The sequence below is a fragment of the Drosophila santomea genome, chromosome 3R (assembly GCF_016746245.2).
Source record: "Drosophila santomea strain STO CAGO 1482 chromosome 3R, Prin_Dsan_1.1, whole genome shotgun sequence".
Lineage (NCBI taxonomy): Eukaryota > Metazoa > Arthropoda > Insecta > Diptera > Drosophilidae > Drosophila > Drosophila santomea.
This window is the reverse complement of record NC_053019.2, coordinates 22,687,736-22,708,496: the sequence shown is the minus strand read 5'-3', so window position 1 is coordinate 22,708,496 and position 20,761 is coordinate 22,687,736. Positions and strand designations below refer to the sequence as shown.

At 44.0% G+C, this 20,761-nt stretch overlaps 1 protein-coding gene across 2 annotated transcripts in view; it reads left to right on the top strand.

Moving 5' to 3' along the window:
• Positions 1-12,709: 12,709 nt before the first annotated feature.
• LOC120452216 (RNA-binding protein 208) overlaps positions 12,710-20,761 on the top strand; it is a 56,796-nt gene continuing 48,744 nt past the window's right edge. For both annotated transcript variants that reach the window (XM_039636342.2, XM_039636341.2), the window contains exon 1: positions 12,710-13,447. In XM_039636342.2, the coding sequence (XP_039492276.1) occupies positions 12,725-13,447 (723 nt within the window). In that variant the 5' untranslated portion in view covers positions 12,710-12,724. The remainder of the gene's footprint in view (positions 13,448-20,761) is intronic.

Genomic DNA, 20,761 nt, shown 5'->3' with positions numbered 1-20,761 from the left:
GACCAAAACGGTTAGTGGTCAGCGAATGCGGGACATAAATTCGCGCGACTTTTGGGCCGACAAGTGCCACATAAATTCTAAATGCATCCGCCCGGGCCCAAGGAATTTCCGGCAAGTTCGAGGCCTTGCTCTGCGGAATTCCAATCGTACAAAAACTGAACTGGCAAATTATTTTATTTTGGGGGCGACTTCAAGCCGGCAAATTACACATCTTTATCCAATTTATATTCATATTTCCTTAATTGCCCGATTGCGGCTGGCAATAGATTTTTATGCCGGCCATAAGCAAGGCTTATCGCCCTGAGAGACCGAAAGTCGAGGCGTACGAGTATTTCCGCCGTTCGTATTTCCATTTCCATGTATTTGTAATTCCCTTATTGCATGGCACTGTGCAAATATTGATATATAAAAACATGGCTCATGGCATAGATTTAGCTAAAACCCCGGCCAGGCCGCAAAAAACGAAGCCAAATGCGTTGCCAACATGGCAATAACAACATGAACAAAAAAAAACAAAAAAGACAACAGGCCAAACAAGGCAATTACAAAGTGCCAAAATGGCACAAGCCATAACAGTCTAAGCTCGCCCCCTCCCCGCCAACCAAAACCCAAACCCCTGGCCTCCTTCAAAAACCCAAAAACAAATAGCCAAAGCCATTTCAATGTATTTAGCCAGGGTCGGTCCACATATGCATACCCATACCCATACTCATACCCATTGCCATTGCCATCGACATCGACCCATGGACCCATGAACCCAGGGACCCATGGAAGCTGCTGCTGCGGCTTTTGCAACTGACTCTGGCAAACTGTCATCAATTTGGCGACTCGCCGTCGCTGCAACTGTGTGCGTGTGTGCCGTGGTGTGTGTGCAGAGAGAGAAATATTTAAATATCCATTTATGGAGGAAGAAAGAGTCTTTGATTCGAAGATGTTGCTGAAAGAAAGAATCTTTGAATCAATGATATAAAAATGCTTGAATATAGGAGCTTCGTGTATAACAGCTTACAGTTTAATTTAACGATTCCGCTTTCCACTTTGAATAGTAATGCCTTTATTTGAATCACAACTATAAACCTAGTATACATTTTATTAGGTTTTTTTGCTTTAATTGTGGATATTATGATGCTTGCCAAATACATCTATAGTTAAGTGAGCTGTGCCTAATAATTCAGTAATATTGTGTGCTGATTTTTGCAGTGTGTTGGCCAATGGCCATATTGACAATATGTATTGAAACTCACTCAAGCTATTAATGCTGAAAGCTTTTACGGCCACTTCAGGCAGTCAGGCAGCCAGTGGCAACCATGGATCGCCCGAGGGGAATGAAGGGGGGCGGTGATCCTCCCCCTCGAGGACGACCGCAGGCAGGGACCAGCTGGTGTCAAACTCAAAAGTGGTTTGCTCTCCTTTTTTTTCTCAGCTACTTTTTCTATTATTTTGTCCAGCACACTCGACTGCTCGACTAGAAAAAAAACATTAGCCAAAATATAAACATGAACTTTACATTTGAAATATGAGCGTGTCGTGCATTTTGCGAGTGCTGGCTGCGAGATGTCGACAATCGCTTGAATTTTAAAGGACAATTTGTCCAGCCGTGTTTAAGTCAGCACAGGACGACACGGCGGACTGGCGGAGATAAGGCACGCAGCGAAAGGAACTGTCTACACAGGACGCACAGCTGGCGAAATAAGCGGAAAACTGCGGCAGACACGAGATTATGGGTCGACAGTGGTTTGGAGGGGGTAGGGTGTAGGGGGGAGGGGCTTTTGCAATTGCAAAGTTAACGTGTCAATGGCAACCATTGAAGCGTTTCACCCCGCTCCGCCTTACAACCCATACAGTTCCAGATCCCAGATCCCCACTTCAGCACAGATAAAGGCACGAAAAGAAAGGCGGCAGCAGCGTCTGGGAAAACTTCTTGAGAAAGTTTCACTTTAACTTGAACAATTGACTTTTTTCGCCAGGACCTTTGTGGGTGTGTGGTGTGTTGTGCCTGGACCCACGCCCAAAACACTTGACTTGCGGCCAAAGACAACCGGTTGCTCCAACAACCCCGGAAAACTCCTTTCCACTTTTGCACGCTGAAAAAAATAACACATACACTTACTGCGCTCTCTTACTTATTGCAAACGATTTAATAGCAAGGAAATAGTCAGTTCTACTTTCCAACTGGCAAGATTTTTTGCAGTGCACAGATCTCATCCATCTATCTACTCTTTTGCTGCCCCGGCAATTGGAACGTGGCTGAATCTTGGTATTGAAATGTTTGCAGCCAAGTTATTGTTATTGTTATGCGAATTGCTGCCACCGATGGTGGTTTTTTGGTAGTGGGTTAGGGCCATGGTGGTGCTGCTGGCAGTTCGACGTCTTTGCCACTGAAGTGAAGCGATTGTTGCCCCGTGCTCATGAAACTGTAAGCGAAAAGTTTGCTTTACTTTTGTGTCACGCTCTGTTGCTTCCCGCGCCGCCAAAGAACGAGAACTCAAATTGAAAATGTTCTCATAATTTCAGGCCGTAAAAGATTTCAATCGTGAATCGCAAAACTTTGTGGGCCGCCAATTCGAGTTTACTTTTTTACTGATTTCTCAATTGATTTTAATACACACTTACACAGCGGCGTAAAAAGTTGTTGAGATCCTGTCGATTCAATCGTGCAACTAATTGAAATTTTTGCTAATGAAATTGTTTGGCAAAATGCGTATTAATTCCTGGTTTATTCATTTCAAGCGCCTTTTTGTTTAGCATAATGTAAGCAAAGTCGTAAATGGCCAAAGCAAATTCTGACATTTCCACTTAATCTACCGGAATCATGTCGGTCATGCGGTCAGAGGTGACAGCGCAAAAACAAAGGCGAGACCCTAATAAAGTCATGTCGCTGGCAGTCAAGCTGTGATTTCAATCCAAATCTGGGTAGCCCAAACCCAAACTTATCATACTTAGAGAACAAAATTGTTCTGCGTGTGCCAAAGCTCACTGCAAAACTGGCTAATGAAGAGCCCTCAAAGTTCGTGGCATGGCAGTGTCACAGCATTTGGCGCTAAACTCCTGGAAAATGCTCTGATTAGCCACCATTTGGGTTGACAATTCAAGTGTCTGACAATGTGAGCAGGCGTGCGACATTCTGGCCCAAAACAGCCAACTGCCAACAGCCAACAGGCAACTGGCAACCGCTGATGAGCTCGGCTTTCGAACAATAAAACAGTGAGATTTTCGGGTATTTATGATGTTTTCCGTCTGTCGAGCCTTTTGTTTTGGCCGCACATTCCCCGCAGTTTGTCCTTTCTTGCGATTTGTTTGCCCATCGTCGTTGTTGTTTCTTTTGCATGCAGACAATCAAACGACCGCCGTTACTCATACGCCATGCTGTCCGCTCGTTAGCCGGTTACTCCGATTGCCTACTGCCTACTGCCATTTGCCATTTGCCATTGTTGTTGCACAGGTCCCGACCACCCGCCCGCCTGTAACAATATTTATTCATGTTAATTAAATTGTGTGAATATCACAATTTTCCATATGACTGCGCACATTTATTGTCTTTCAATTTGCGGCTGTGGTTTCAGTTGCGCTCTAAGCGTTGCCGTTCGAATACCTCGTTATTGTGAGCGAATTGGTGATTCGGAATAAAGGATCTGTGGTCTACTTGTAATTATAAAATGAATAATAAATAATGCTAACAAAGAAGTTTAAGAATATAAAGGGAAATAATTCTATATTTATGAGCATTTGATGTTTTGTATCTGTAGATACTTTACAGGGTAATAAAGGGCTTCCCCTATTGATAGTTGAGGCTGGCGCCGTGGCATACCTAACACTCGCTCGGTTTTGATTTGGTTTACCCATGAGCACGGGCTTTCATTAGAGCTGGTTCCGCCCGGACAGAGACTACGGCCGTATGATTTCCCTCGCTCGACTTTTATTACTGTAATCCGGCGAGCGGCGAACCTGCAACGCATGCAGAAATAAGCAATAATAATCTGTGTTCAATTTCCACTCGCCTTTGCCGCAAATTGCACGCAAGTGACGACTGCGGACCGGAAACGAAGTGGAATTCTCGAACTGGAGACCCATCGCCACCACGTTTCCGCAGCTGACAAAATAATTTGAAAGCAATTTTGAGCCCCGGAGGAAGCCAAAAAAAAAAAGGAAAGAAAAATATCCAAATGGGGGGGACAACAAAAAAAATTGTCAAATTCGCACTTTGCCGGAAAGCGAATTTTTTTTTGGGGCGCACTGCAATAATATTTCAATATGTAATTTGGCAAATTCAAATTTTTGGCCAGCAACTGCAACCGAAGTCGAAGTCTCTGGCCCTCCGACAGCGATAATTTCCCACAAGAATGCAGCATTAACACGAGACACAGATGGCCAAAGGGCCAGCCAAGGAGTGGATTAGATCGGAGTGCTCAGGGAGGAGATCTGGATGGGGATTGGTTTTGGGATTGGGATTGGAAAGGGTTATTCCGGGCAATATAGCCGGGCTCGTACTCTGTGTGTTTGTCATATTTGCATGCGCAACTAGAAAGGTTTCTGGCTGCTGGCAAATTGATCCCAGCTCACTGGCTTATGAAGGACACGGCCAGTACTATTGTCTGGCTTTCCTTCGAAGGATGCGGATGCGGATACGGTTGCGGATGCGAATGCGAGTGCGGAGTGGGGCTGTGCGGATAATAAACGTTGCCGGAGCAAAAGAAGCTGAAGCTGCTCGAGCTGTAGAGCAGCCAGGCGAGCCACGCAAAAAGCCAACTCTCAAAGGACCTGTGACAGGATAATGCATGCTTGCATTTTAGATGACAATAATGCATTTTTGTTTTAAGGGTAATTTTGCAGAATGTTTTGCTGGCGGCATCCCATCGCTGTGGGATTTCATTATGCGCAAAAATATAAAGAACTTTTGTTTATACTTTGCGATTTGCAAATGTCTCTTCAACTTTCGGTTAAGTACCGCCATCAAACGGTGGGCCCAACTCGTCCTTGCACAACACTTTAAAAATGTATTAAACTCGGCGAGAGTGAAAAGTACTTGAAACTTTTGGAGCCAATTAAATCTGTGAACATCGTCTTTACGCCGCTTACATATTTTATGGCCCAATAATTTTTCAATTAGAGCCAAAAACATCTTGTCTCCTCCTCAAAGCAATAAATGAAGTATTGGGGACCCAAATTAACAGACATTTTTGAGTTGATGCTTTTAAGTATCTGCAAATTATGCCTTTCAAAGGGTAACAAAAATCTGTATATGAGATCCCCACTTCATAAATCATAAAGAATATTAATCTATAAACTTCAAAGACTTTATTCCAAACCTTTATAGATCTACGGAAAATATGATTAACAATTTTTGGAATTATGTATTTCCAATCGGAATTATCGTATAACTTGGCCAAAAATGACCGCATTACTAAAATAAAGACTATTTTGTGCTGACAATTAACATATCTAACTATGTCTATCCCAACTTTTTCGGTTTTCGAAAAAAAAAATTTGACAAATTTTTGCATTTTTGATAAGGGGTACCATCATCAAAATTTGCGAAAAATTAGCATTACAATGTATGTACATGGATCGATAGGGAATTTTGTTACGAATTCAACGAGGTATGGAATTCCACATTTGGACAACAATTTTTCCTGCTATGGAAAAAAAACGGATTATTTTTATCAAAAAATCGAAAACAAATTTTTTTGTAAAAAATCGGATATTTTCAATCGGCGTTTTTGCCATAACTTGGCCAAAAATGACCGCATAACTAAAATAAAGACTGTTTTGTGCTGCTAATTAACATATCTAACAATGTCTATCCCAACTTTTTTGATTTTCGAAAAACAAAAATTTGACAAATTTTTGCATTTTCGATAAGGGGTGTACCATCATCAAATTTTGCGAAAAATGGCCAAAAATCAGCATTTCAATGTATGTACATGGATCGATAGGGAATTTTGTTACGAATTCAACGAGGTATGGAATTCCACATTTGGACAACTATTTTTACTGCTATCGAAAAAAAATGTTGTAAAAAATCGGATATTTTCAATCGGTGTTAACGACGTAAAGTCGTCGGTCCCTTGAACGTCGCTACAGTCGGATTCTACTGAACAATATATTCTAGACTGTTCAGTTCAAGAAAACATCTCGCCCTTTAAGAGCTCATGAAATATTCAAGACCAACTTGTGGTCGTACATCATGCCAGCAGACTTTAGTTAAAGCCATTTTAAAGCCTTCCACTTGGCAGTTAATCGATTGGCGTTAGGTCTGTGTTATGCTTCTGTGGGGGATTAAGTGAAAAAGTCTATAAAAATACGCCGGAGTGGGCCGTGTCTGTTGTGCGTTTCCGCCGGACACGGTGACGGTGCTCGGCAGCTGCCGTGTCTGGGAGGCTAATCCTCGACAGAAGCACGTCCTCGTGCTCAACGGAAATCGCCATTCAAAAATTACGGGGGTTGGCCCGCTCACATGCCGCCAAATGTGGCACGGCGGCAGCGGCAGAAGCTTTGTTTACTTTTCATTTCCTTCAAGCAGATGCCACATGCTCCTCATTCCGGTTGTTCGATGGGTAAATAAACGACGAACTCTGGGATTTCCCGCATCATCTCTGGGGTTCGCATTTTTTCGTCACTGGCGTTCTAATTTGCAAGACAATTAGAAGGTCTCTGGGTCCGAACCAGACGACGGTCGCTAATGAAAGCGCGCGATAAGAAAACTTAACAAATGTCAAATGGCCAAAAAGAGCCAAAAGGAGCCAAAGGAGCGATGGAGATTGCAAGTCGGAGGTTTAAGCGCCGCCGGGCCACGCTGTCTGCGCTGAAAAGTAAAGTAAATGTTTACTTGGGAAATCTGAAATTTGCATAATTTGCCAAAGAAGCAGTGGGCAGGAGACTGTCTGCCACCGATAAAGTCGTAGTAATATTCATGGCTTTCTCGCCGGGATGGATGACAAAGTTTTGGGCCAACGATGCCATCGTTCGATAGCGTCACACATGTGCTCCTCTGACCATTGGGAGATAGTGTCCGGAATGTGTCAAACTGGACGCCGGTTTGACCATCGGGCTGCCAGGATGTCGTCGATGTCGGCGATGCCGGCTAGCAGGTGTCAGGTGCACTTGCCGAGTCCTGTCAGCTGATTCCTTCTCGGAAAAGGCTCAACAGGATGCCACGTGCTCATACTCCCTGCAGTTGTTGCTGGCTTGTATCGCAGTTTTGCAGCCGAGAGCGAGCCGAGGAAAATTGCGATACAAGGAGCAGTCACTTTCGCTCTCGGTGAGCGACTCTTCGTGACTTGTATCGCATTTTCGCCGCCAGCCTGTTGTTGTATTGCATCCCGTCCGCAAAACAACTCGTAAACAAAGCGCAGAGGCGTCGTTTTACCTGGGGGTTTTCACCGGAAATGATCGTTTTCGAATATTTTTACACGCAAATTATCCGCCATTTTGTCTTTTCTGAGGAAAACTAAAGCTAGAGAGCGACTATATACTCTTGTTCAATGGCGCCTCCCCTTTGGATACATAAGCCTTTGTGGCTTTTACATGACCAGCGTTCAGACTCCGCCTCTGTGTCGTACATGCATTTCCACTGGACTGCGAGTGCATTGGTATTGGTGAGAATCCTTGCAGCATGCGGAGAGTTGAGAGAGCTAACGAAAACGTGGTGCTGCTCCTCGGTGGTGGATGCAGCCGAAGGACTTCGACGAATTCGAGAAGTGCGCTACAGTCAGTAAAATATGAAACTTGATAATAAGTTATAAACTTAAAAAAATGGTGGTGAATGGTGAAATCCTTTAAGTGCTAAAGATTCGAAATAAGGTTCTGTTTTAACTTCAAAGGGACATGAAAAATCATTTGTAAACTACTTTATATTATTTTAATAGTATCTCGACCTATGCTAGCAGAAAATCCTGCTTAAAGTTCTCGTTTTAAGCTCTAAATAATTAATGGAATCGCAGAGTGTGTCGTGTCCATATGACAAAGTGCAGCTCATCAGGCAACTTAACCTGCTGCCACTCAGGACTCAAAACTCGGGCGCGCTGAAGAGCCATCATAACAGAGATACTCGTGAGCCACTTGGCCAGGAGCGAGGCAGCAGGACGAAGGAGCTGACGATGAGCCGGCCTCGTTCAGCAGATGGCCACACTCGCACCTTTGCGTCCCGGTGGTGGATGTCCTTGCTCTCTCTCTCACTCTCTCCTTTAATCTAGCTCTCTCTCTATGAATATGTGCAAATTAGCATATCAAATGCCATAAATGGCGCTAAGGCAGATAGCTGAGTGTTAGTGGCTGTGTGTGTGTGTGAGCCACTCTCCATTGTTACCCATACGCCGCGTTGCACGAGCGAATGAGCGCACGAAGGGCGGTGCAAAAAGGACGAGGGGTGGGTGCACCTGCAGCTGTGTGTGTGTGTGTTTGTGTGTGTGCGTGTGATTTAGTTGCATGCGATAATGTCAACCACAGGGCAGAGCCGTTCGCCTTTATTCCGTTGCTTGGGTTGGCTCGCCTTGCGTGCACTGTATTGGTGGCACACGTGTGTGTGTATGTGTGTGTGTGATGGGTCGCCTTCTTCTTCTTTATTTTTTTTTGGTGGTGGTGCAGCGCTGCCACTTGAAAGGCAACTGAAACTGCTGGACGCCGACTTTGGCTACTTGGCGACTGGGCTCTTCAGTGTCAATTCGTCGACACGAGGCGCTGCTTTTCGCTCAGAACTAATCGTTAATGTCTTGGAAAGGATATCCTTCCTGACTTCCCGGTTTTCACGGCTACCACGTGCTCGTCCGCCCCTCCGTTTATCCCCATTCTCGTCCCGATTCGTTTTCCTGCCCCCGCCGAGTCGCGAGTTTTGTTGTGCGGAAGTATACAAAAATTCGATACAAGCCATCGAAAAGTGGGCCATTCGGGCGGTGTCCTGCCAGGACCTGCACTAGTGTGAGTGAGCACTGCACTTCGACGGGAGAGATAGAGAGAGTGTGAGTAGAAGGACCTCTGCAGGCCGCTCTCTTTGTTGTGTTACGTGTTTTGGCATACGTGTTCTGACCTTGTTTACAATTTTTTTTGAGTAGCCGCAAAGGAAAACAGCGGCTTAAATGAGTGCGCATGTGTACAAGAAAGCAGATCCTTAAGTCAAATAAAAATCTTGAGTCATTCTGTGGTGCTGTTACTCTGAAACATTCTGTTTTGACAGCTTTTTCACAAAATTGTAAAAATGAATAAAGTTTTATTTTTTAAGTCCTTTAAAGCAGATCAGCTATGCTACCACAAGTGCTATTACTTTTGTAAAATTAAAAAAAAATTTTTTTTTGTTCCAAAAAATTTGAAACAAAATGTATTAAAAAGGGATTATTTTAAAAATCCCTCTTCACTGAAATGTATTTTAATTACTGTAACGTAAACCTTACTATTTCCAAATTGTAATGGCAGTTCAATGGAATTTGAAAAGAATTTCAAATTTTCCATGCCATTCTAATGCATTTATAATCAGCCAAGGATTACACATTTAAATACCAGATTTAAATCACAACCCTTTCCTCAAAAGCCCTCGCACATAATTTATGTAAAAACTTTATAATCCAGGAGAGGTTTTTTGTTGCAATGGCGCTTCATTAATTTATGAATATCAAATTGCATTTTGACATTTGCCAACAAAAACTATTTAAAACTTGTCCCGGTCTGTGCCTGGCGCACAATAGCCTTGGTCCCTGTCCCAGGACCTTTTTCAGGACCCCCATCCTGGCCATTTCTTCGCCTTCCTCCCCCCCGCCATTGGCGATTCGGTTTGATTGAAGCGCCCGCATGTACGGAACATTTTAAATATTTACAAAGATATTTCAAAAAACGCTTTTGGCATGTTTTGTTTTTGTTTCCAGTTCCCTTTATAATTGTTGTTGCTGTTCTGCTGCTTGTTGTTGCTCTGTTTGCGTATGTGTGTCCCTGTGTGTGTGTGTGTCCAGAGGTCCTCGGAGTTTCCCCGCCCGGTTGGTCGAGTGTTTTGCTCACTTTTCGGTTGCTGGGAAAAAAGGGAAAACCGAACTTCAAATGTGGCATGAGGGCGGCTCTTGAGTTGGTGTGTGTGTCTGTGTGTGAATGTGTGTTTGTGGGCGGGGCACTTGAGGGCGCGTGTGTCCTTTTAGGAAAGTGTCAAAAACCGTTGGTCAAAAAAGCGTATGGCAATTATTCAACACAATTGAATATGAAGTGTGGCGATGGCAAGGGCGGGCATGTGGGTGGGGAGCAGAAAAAAGTTGCAGCGCTGGGCAAATAATGAAAAATACACCCACATCAGTATTTTTCGGCTGTCTGCACTCAGGCACACACCCATCCACCCATCCGCCCACCCACACATTTGCACCCTTTTCATGTCCTGCTGCTCCTGCCGCCGTTGCTGCTGTTGTTGTTGCGCAGTTGCTGCCGCCTGGCAATTTTTCGGTGATAAAATATTTAAATTTAATTAAGGCCACCGATGAGCAGCACGATTGCCGGGGCACCGGGGCACCGGGGCCAGCGGCCAAAAGGGAAGATGAAGTGGTGCCGGTCCTGGCCGGACCTTTGACCCTGCATTCCCGTTCCCAGGAAACGGGGGGGGGAGGGTCCAGGTCCTTTTTGCGCCTTTTGCATTTGCGTATGGTGCGTTTTGCAGGCTTACGGCACTGCTGCCCGGCAAGAAATTCATTAAAAATTTTTGCTTTGATGCTACCAAATTCTTTTTGTAAGTTTCTTTGTACTTTCAGCTTTGTATATCTCACGGACAACACAGGGCCACAAAACATACTTTCAAAGGACTCCGGCGGTCGGTCTGTGTCCTTGCCAGTGATTCTGCGACCGTACTAAACCCCTTTCGGGTTTTTGTAATTAAGCTCCGAGAGCCACAATAGTTGCATATGCACGCGTATCTTACCCAGTTACTCGTATTGTGCACACAAATTGAACACGATTACAGCTGAAAATTGTTGGCCAAAATGGAAACTTTCCATATGCTGGCAACTTAATCGCCGGCAAGAAAAGTCAGAAAGTTGCTGTCTTGCTTGTCTAAACCCTGAAACTAAACTATTCCAGCACTGCCACCAAACTTTTGATCTTGAGTTGTGCAAATATTTTTCATTATGCGGGCCAAGTATTTATGGAATTATGGAAATTTGTTTTCAAGATATTTGCTTTCGTTTCCCGCAAAACGGGAAGTTAAAACCTGTCAGATTCAAAAGCGGATTTTAGTAAAGAATCTTGGTCGTTTTGTTTTCATTATCATTTATTTTGAATAAATATAAATAATGAATATTTTAACAATTTAACACTTGATTACTGCTGCGATTTACGAACTCGAACCTCTGTTTTAGATCATTATAAACTGCTTCGAAACTGTTCACATCATTGATTGATTGCCAAGCCTGTGGAATGATCCCAGTATTCATTTCAGATCTGCAATCTTAGGAGTCCTCTGTCAAGTAGCCCTATTGACTGCTGATTGATACTGCACGTATGTTGTAAAATTGGGATTTATGGCCAGCAGCCAGTCTGACAATTAACCATGGCCCATGGCCAATGGCCAACTGGCTGAGGCGAATGCATAGCTCCCAGCTTAGAAATTTTGGCTACAGGCAGTTGCTACAATGGCTGGACACGTGCACCTGTTTTGTCACATCTAATATTCCATTGTTTGGTCTGTGGCAAGGACTCGTTTCTGGCCAAAATGCGTTTTGGAACATTCCAAGAAGCGAAGCCAACGGAGTCAACAATGCTCTGTGGACAGAGCCATGCAAATTGGCCAGGAAAAGGGAATGCAATGAGAGCTGGCCAAAAGGAAAAAGGTAGAAGGGAACAGGGCCGACCAATTTTTCTTGCATTTGCCTTCGAGTTTTTCGGTTTTTCCCGTGTTATTGTTACCCCTGCCCGTCCTGTTTGTCCAAGTTGCCATTTCAAGCGTGTTGCAATGAAAAGCAAACTTTCCATCGCACACGCACAGTTCGGGGTTAGGCATTCGGTCTCATGTTTTCGGTCTCTGGGCTGTTGGGCTGTTGGGCTGCTGGACTCCACAGGCGAACACGGGGCGTATACGAAATTAAAATGCACTCAGCTGAAAAATTGGTTTTCTCGTTCTTGACAAACTTTGAGTGATTTCTGAAAGCCTCCAACGGATGCCAGCCCATTGAGGGCGAATCGGTAGACGAGGCGCCAAAAAATCCCGCCCACAACAAGATACTTTTTGAACAGCCAGCGCCTCCTTACCTTGTTGTTCTCAAAGATGTTTTAATAAGGCGTACATTTTAATCAAGCGTGCCGAAAATAACTCATAAATTATGAAAAGCCAAAGTAAGCAGTTGCCGAGGACAAGGCAAAGGAATGATAACAAGTAGCCCGAAAATTGCTCGACTCATTAAAAATATATATGATTTGGTATTTAAAGCCCTCTTCTGAACTTCCAAACTTCGCTGGCTGTTGGCCACTAAATGGCTGATTGATAATTTCATTGTTTGAAAGTACGCCTTTGGTTCTTTTTTGTTAAATTATCTTACTTATTAAATGGCCGCCTTTAAATATAGTCTTTAATATTGGTATTTAATTTTCAGGTAAATATAAGGAGGAGCCAAAAATAGCGAACCTGTCGACCGGAGTACCGACCAGTCCCGCCGCGGGACTGGGATTGGTGGGCATCCTGCCCTGCTCCCTCCATTGGCAGCCGCCGGGCAAGGCGCCCAAGCTGCTGAGTTACTCCACCGCTGCCCATGCCACCAGTCAGCCCTATGCGATGCCCGCGTCCGGGAACAGCGGCTGCTGCCAGGACTGCCAGGACTACGAGCACCTGCCCGTTCCGCGATTGCTGCATCAACAGCCGCCGCCACCGCTTAACCGAAATCCGCAGCAGAAGCAGGAGCATCAACTAGGCAGCTGCAGCACCACCTTGCAGCAGACAACAACAACTGCAACCAACTGTTTGTACGGCAGCTGTCTGATGCCAGCAACTGCAACAACGAGCACCTACATGAGCAGCATTGCCACAGAGCAGCCGCTGCTGACCATGCAACATTGTCATTCGCATTGCAACATGCAACAGTGCAACAACACCGGCGGCAGCAACAAGGCACCTGCTATTTACAATAACATACCTGCCCAGTCGATGATCTTTGTGCCCTTGATGTTGCCCATGCAACAGCAACATCCCCAGCAGCAGCAGCAGCAGCAGCAGCAACAGCATAATTTGCATGTGCAACCTCCTCTGCCGCCGCCGGAGGATTGCAAGCCTTTGTTGCAGGCGAAGAGCGTTCCACCGCCGCCACAGCCACCGCCTATGCTCACCCACTTCCAGGCGCTGATGCAACCACCACCACTACCACCTTCACCGATGATGCCTCCACAACGCTTTCGTTGCCCCACGCCCAGCAGGACATCTGCCACGCCCCCCCTGCCGGCAACATACAGAGTTCAGAGCCTCAAGTCCGCGGCGGCAGCGGCTGTCAGTGCTTACCAGCGGGTAAGTGCAAATTTAAAATATATCTAAAAACTTAGATTTACTTGTTACGGTTAATTATTCATGCAATACTTAAATATTTAACACATTAGTAAGGAAGGTTTCCAATTGACAACTTCAACTTTGGTTAAAAAGCCTGTGAGGTGTCAGACATTTAAACAAAGTGGCTGGCTGTAAACGTAGAATATTTATAGTACATCAGCGGCACTTAGTCAATGGATGCAAATCCTCCTGGGCTACTAAAATGTTGCAATTTGCGAAGCACAGCACAGGCAGGGACAATGCCACGTATACTTAATATTTATGGGTGTGCTGCTGCTGCTGCTGTTGCTGTTGCTGCCAAACTTCAATTTACATAAACATAAAAGACAAGCAACATCGGAGGAGCTTCATTTCACCCCTTTCTCCGTAGAATCTGCATGCATGTTGCTGGTGCAGATTTAGCGCAGCGACAGGACACAAAAAATCAAAGCTACAAGGGGGTGGTGGGGGAAGGTGGTGCAAATGCAAATCGGAACGAGCGGAAGTGAAAGCGCAGATATGGAAAGGAATATGGTGGGGGGTTAAGAGAGGGGTTAAGGCGGACTTACGGCGAGCACGAAAAACTAATGCATAACCTAGTAAGATCATCAACACGAAATTTTACAGCAAACTCATGTCCAAGGATGCGGAAATAAACTAGTTGTTTTTGTTACCAGGTTCGCTACCTCTGCCACTTCCTCGCCACCTTGCCCCTTCCTTTAAGTTCCCCCCCGCCTCAGTGTTGTCGTGCGCTCAATGACTTTTGCATTTAATATGAGTAAGGAAGCGCAGGACAACAAGAGAAACAGGCAGCAGATAAATACACAATAAAAACTCCGAGTGACTTTGTTCATAAGAGCTTTGAATTGTATTATATAAGATATACTAATATGTATACGAATTTGTAAATCTAACTTTTAAAATGTTTTTCATCATTGTGCTTATTAAGTCTGTCTGTCATATATTTTCATCTGTTGTTATAAATTTCTTTCTCTGTGCAGCGGTGGGCTAAAAGCTGAGCTGGACTTGAGCCTTGGGCTTCGGCCCTTTACGGCGGGTTGAGTCCTGGCCAGCGACATGCAAAACGTGCTTCTTAAATTACGTTCCTGCCGGCAGATTTCTGATTTCGGATTTCGGGTGGGGCCGCCGCTTGCAAGGACAAGCGCAGATAGTGTCTGCTGTCCGTCCATTCGGCTACTGAGCTTCTCAGCTCCACAGCTCCACAGCTCCTTCCTTTCCAATGCTTGGCCGTGTCCGACGATTCGTTTATTTGATAGCCTTGCTGTTGATGCTCCTGCATAGCGGATAAGTTTGTCCTGATTAAGAATCTGCAACAGAAATAAAAGAAAAATCGCAGCGTCAATGGTTCGCTGGTGGTCACCTAGCCATGTCCTGTTAAAACGTAGAAAAATGCATCGATTCGCTGCTAGCAGTTTGCTATTCACATTTTTGCTACTTCGAGTGAAATTTATTTTACAGGCGAATTAAACATGAGAAAAATGCACATCATAGTCCTGCATCCTTAATGCTGTTCATTCACATGTGCTTAAGTAGTTTTATTTAGAAGCAGCACACTTGCACACTCGCACACTGAGTACTCTGGACTCTATCTGCACATTTGAATGTTAAATCTTTTATGAAATGCCATTTTTTTCGACAGTCCGTCTGTCTGTCCGTTTTGCCCATACATCTAATACATCCAGCAAATGCTCATGTGTGAGTGCACTTCCATATCTATGTGTTCGTCGGTTTGTTGTGGTCTTTCTGCAACTTAACAATACCTTTTGCTCACATTTTCCAGCTTTTCTACCGCCTTCCGCCGGCACACGCTTTCGTTTGTTTTTGCATTTCCTTCCCCTGCTTCTGGAAAACTGGGCGCGCTATCATGCACAAAGAAAGCATTTTATGTGCTGCCTTTAATGTTTGCACTAGCCCACTGTTATAATGTACTCTCACCCAGACTTGTACGGCTGCATATAGTACATGTGCGACTGCATGGAAGACCATAAATGGGCACTTGAAGAAATATCTATCCACTCCTCAAAAAAAAGTTGTAATTTATATCGCAACGAAACTTAGCTTTTGTTAATATTCCCTCTTATTAACATGAAACCTGAAACCTATAAAAGTGTATATCAAGATTATATTATGATGAATTATAATTATGTTTTTTGTGCACTTGCACCCACAATGATTTTGGTTTCGTGGGCTCCCTGCATTAGAAAGTTTTCCAGTATCTGTGGTGCATTCGGATTCGGCATCACTTGAAGCCTGGGAATCGTCTGCTTGTCTTTGCCCGCCCACTTGACCCCGCCCCCAACTGCCGGCATTGTGTTGGAAAAACAGTTGGTTTCCATCTAATAATTGTTCTACTCATATTCCATATGCACTTGCGGAGTATTTCAAAGCGGATTTGGTTGTTGGGTTTTACTTGTCTTTATTTTCCTTGCTTTTTTTGTGTGCTGTTTTGCTATGCTGTGAGCTATTCCATGTTGTTTATTTGGCCTGTAGAAATTTCTTAGTTAATTCAGCACCCTGGAAATGTTTTGGGGTAAGCGTTACTAAGTACTTATATCATAAATAGAAATACGGCCCAAAAAAACAATTAATGCTAAATGAATGGTAATGAAGCAGAGAGTTTTTATCGTGGCGGGCTAGTGCGCAGTTTACTAAGAGGATTTGGGTAAGCCCACAATTATGCTCCGGATATTAGGCTGCGGTTGTTCCTCCTTTCACAACTCCAGTAAATGAGATAGGAAAAGAGTATATGTATATAACGCTTTAATTCAGATCGACGCGACGGCACTTTAAGCAGCCAGTGGTAAAAAAGTGTTAATTGAGAAAGAGTCACAGCTTCATCCATTTGGATACTCGCCTACAAGAGTGCAGTAGTGCAAAAAAGAAAAGGATATGATGTAGAGGGGCACTCCAAAAAGGGAATCCTTCAGCCAACAGTAGGAACAGAAGCTGGACCAGGAGCAGGAGCAGGAGCAGGAGCAATGGTGACTTAATGGCCTCGAAGGGTCGCGAGTGATGCGTAAGTGAATCCATATTTCATATGCCGCGTTAACGGGCCAGCAAAAAGCAGACACACAAAGTGAGGAACATATTTCGAGGACTGCCGCCAGAGAATGCGTTCACTTTATTGGAAGAAATCCAAGGAAAAAGTTGAAGATACCAACCAACGAGGCTGTCATTATTCTGCTCTCAGCAGTGGCAAAATGAAACTGAAACAAAACGAAATAAAAGCAGTGAAATAAGGCCAGCGGAGGAAAGACAGGCAGTGTCCTTCCTGCTGTTGCTTAAGTATAAGAAATTTGATAGCTGCGCCAAAGGATGCGATATCAAAGGATTGCCTTGTGGCCAACGAGTGACAAACGGCGAGAGAAAGTCGAAGGAAACAGTTGACAGCCAAACAGCCAAACAGCCAAACTGGTAAATTGGACAAGCGCTAGACAGGACGAAAAGAAAGGACCCTGCGGGGTTACCCACAAAAAACGCACCCAAAAGCGCAAATCCGAATCAGAACTTGGCCTTAAGGCCAGTTGTAGTTTCCATTCGCTGCCAAACAGCCACGTTGCGGCATTAACAGAATGTGGTGACTTTCTCGCCTTTCACAGAGCCTGTAAATGCGCTCCATTGCTCTCCAGAGGATGTGGCATCCGCATCCCCAACACCGGAATGGGAACTCTATGCCGATCTCACCATGAGAATCTTGGCTCCACTGTTAATTCAATCTGCTGGCTGACTGGCCGCGAGATGGCGCCCCAAAGTGCCAGCCACTGCTGTTGAGTGGCCCGAATCTCACCGCATTTGATTGTGTGGGTGTCCGCCGCCTCGTCCTTCGTCCTTGGTCCTTCGTCGTTTCTCTTGTGCGCGCCTGTGTGTGCGAGTGTGTCGCGCACTGGCTTGCCACAAGGCGCTTAACCCATTATGAGCAGCATGGTTTAGACGTACGAAACTGTATCTGAAAACCATGAAAAAAACTACAACTCTTGTTTTTAATTCAAATTATAAGGCTTATACTTTTTATTTGGAAACAAAAATGGAGAAATAAAAATCACTTCATATAAATGGAATAATAGATAAAGCCAACAGTATTCTGTCCGAAAAAATGTTCTTTGCCATTCAATGAATTGAAAAACTCGTTTGAATGCTGAAAAATCGGTCAAAAGCTGAATGGCTGTGGCCAAAAAATGAAAATGGGTTAATCATCGCGAAGCAGATAAAAAGGACGCGGGCGTCAGGAGCAGCATCTGCTCCTTCTTGTTGTTGCTGCTGCCACTTGAAAGCTTTTACCACAATGCTTGTGTATTAGTGCGTGTGTCCGTGTATCCCTGTGTGTGTGTGTGTGTCTGTGAGTGTGCTCATCAAGTGCTTCTTTGTTTCTCGCTGTGTGTGCGAGGGCGCCAAATTTCAAAAGCAACCGTGCAAAAGCTTTTTTCGCTGCCAAGCGGTTTATTTTGCACGACACTCGACATGGCACGCATCCTTTGAAAGTGTAAACGCCGTCAGCAGCTTCACTTTCAATGGCAGCCCATGCGGCGTATACTTGATACTGGCTGCTACAGTTGAGGCGCCCTCTCAAACGCCGTCTCTTAAACCCTGTCCAGTCCTAATTTAATTTAGTGTAAATTCAGTTTTTCCCTCAACCACATCCACTTCCAGTTTTTGTTTTTATGTTTTGCTGTTGTGTGGCTCGAAAAGGTCAAACCGCCAGGAACAGGGCGAATTAAATGCAATTGACAGTTGCAATTTCCAGCTGGCTGACAGCCCAAATCCCAGAGAAACTGCATTCGAAACAAGGGAGTGGAGCGGTGCTAAGTCCAAACTCGCAGTAACACAATAAAATGCAACCTCAACTGACACAAAGAAAATGTTTTACCAAATGTGAGCCAAGAAGTCGCTCGTGCAGCGACGTGGGCGGGTTCAGGTCCAAGGGGGCGTGGCTAAAAAACACAAAAGAAACAAAAAAAAAATAGACATCACGTAAGCGCAAAAAAAAACCAATGCCAGGCCAAGCCAAACCGCCGCGGCTGTCAAATTAGAGGCACTGAGGCAGGCACCTCGGAAACTTTGTAGGAATTTCCCATCAACTAGTCGTAGCTTTTCTTTCCAAATCCCACCTACATATGTGTTGTCATTTCGCTTGGACAAATGAGGTGATAGCCAGAGAATTTTCCACATGAGACATGCATAACTCGGATTGCAAGTGAGAAAATCACTGAAATGTATTCACAGCTTATTGAATCAATCATTTTGGTTAGGTAAGCAATTTGCACCAAGGGCGTTGATTCAAATGCTGAAATGCTGCATAGTCCATGACCACTGTGTGATTCCACTGCTGGCACTGGCTCACATGTAATCATAATTGAAATACCCCGGCATTGTTCAAATTAAAGTTTTTGGCCAGCACTCGGCCTGAATCGTAATTTAGTTTCATTGCTCGACAGAAACAATAATGACCGTCGAAGTTGTTGTCACAAATTTGCCTGCAGTAATGAATAGGCTGACATGTCCTTACACCGATCGAAACGAAGTCCTTAATCAGGACTGACACAGTCTCAATTGTATTTTATTTTTCCTGGGGGAAAAGAAACATTTCAGGTCACTTAAATTCAAGAAATTATGACCTAGTATTTTATTGCCCAACGGTAAAACTAATATTTGTTTTAACGCACATGAAGTGATTAATTGTTGAAATATTAACAATATTTTCAAATGTATTAGATATCATACATATTATTATCTTATCGAATTCAGCTCAGCATGATAAATTTTCGTTTCCAGTGCATGGAATGTGAAACAACTATCGATATCTGTCTCAGTTTAGTGTTTGTAAAATGCTTTCCGAATTTCTGCCCAAGCTTAGAATAAAATTTATTTAATGGCAAATATTTGCCGGGAAATTACCTGAGTTGAAATGAATGCGAGCGTAGGTAAATTAGAATGCATACACAGGCTGGTACTTTAAATTTCGTCTAATGACTGAATGCATGTGAGTTGTTTGTTTCATCTCGATGCATTTTGTTGGTCAATTAATTTGCATGTCGTTGGTGGCCGTAACTAAGGATAACAGGACACTGAAAATGTTCAAGTGAACACGTCGGCCACTCCCAGGTGGTATTTCTTCATTAAATTAGTGTATGTGCGGTGACTTTGACAAAACGGCTGTCTGTCTGTCTTTCAGTTAACTCATACCCTGCTTATTTTTTACCCCTCGTAGTATCCTTGCAGATGGTTCGTTTAGGTTGGAAGTCCAGGAATGTGGCCATCCAGGACGATGGCCTTGTTTTGTTTGTCTTTTGCAACGTGTTCGGGCATCTTTATTTTCAATAACAAATAAAAATGGCCAAGTAGAACGTAAAATAAATTGCAGCCACGAGCCTGTTTGCCGTTTGCTGTTTGCTGTTTGGGGCATCAGTTTTGCAGACTGTCCTGGATTCCAGTCCATTATGTGTTTCCTCGCATTTCCTTTGCTTTTCGGCATTTAATTGGCCGTATAATTGATTGGAGTTGTTGCTGCTGCTGTTTGTTGTTGTGGCCACTTCCCGGCATTCGATCCCCTCATCTAACTCATTATTTGTGTGTGAACTGTGTGTGTGTGAGCTGTGTGTGTGTGTGTGTGCGGTGTGTTTGCAGCAAAACATTTCAAAATATACCAGCCCAAGTGGCAAAAGTTTTCTTTGGCCAACTATTGAATTGGCTCGTGGCACGAGCCTTTGATAGACTTCACAGACCCTTGCCCCATTTTGCTGACTGGGCATACGACCGCTCCGACTGCCTCTATAAATTTGTATTGTGCCGGCTTGTTCTCTGCGGTGCGTAATTAATTATATTTGCTTCAGCCTCAAAATGTCAGTCGGCCTCTAATTATTATTATGCCAATAGGGGGAGAATGGCCATTGGCCTACAGCCCCTCCCAAAAGCGATGCCAAGTCTGCATATCTTTTTCGGCCCGGCTCTCACAGGTTGTTTGACATTAATTGATTTATTTGCCTTTTACATAAATTAGGCGCTGAATATCTGGATTCGTTGGTTGGGGTGAGTGCTGCTCAATGGGATCTGATTTCACTTGGCTTAAGCATTAAATTATTTGCCATAGTACAGCAATTATTTATTAAAACAACAACTAATTTGAAAATATATATAGTAATATATGTATAAATCAAACTCGAATGATAAATTTAATCAAATTTAGAGTTGTAATTTCTTAAAGGCATAATTAGGCGGCATAATCACCATTGTAAGCCCACCTAATAAGGAAACACATTGTAAAGCAGAATGTGGCCAACA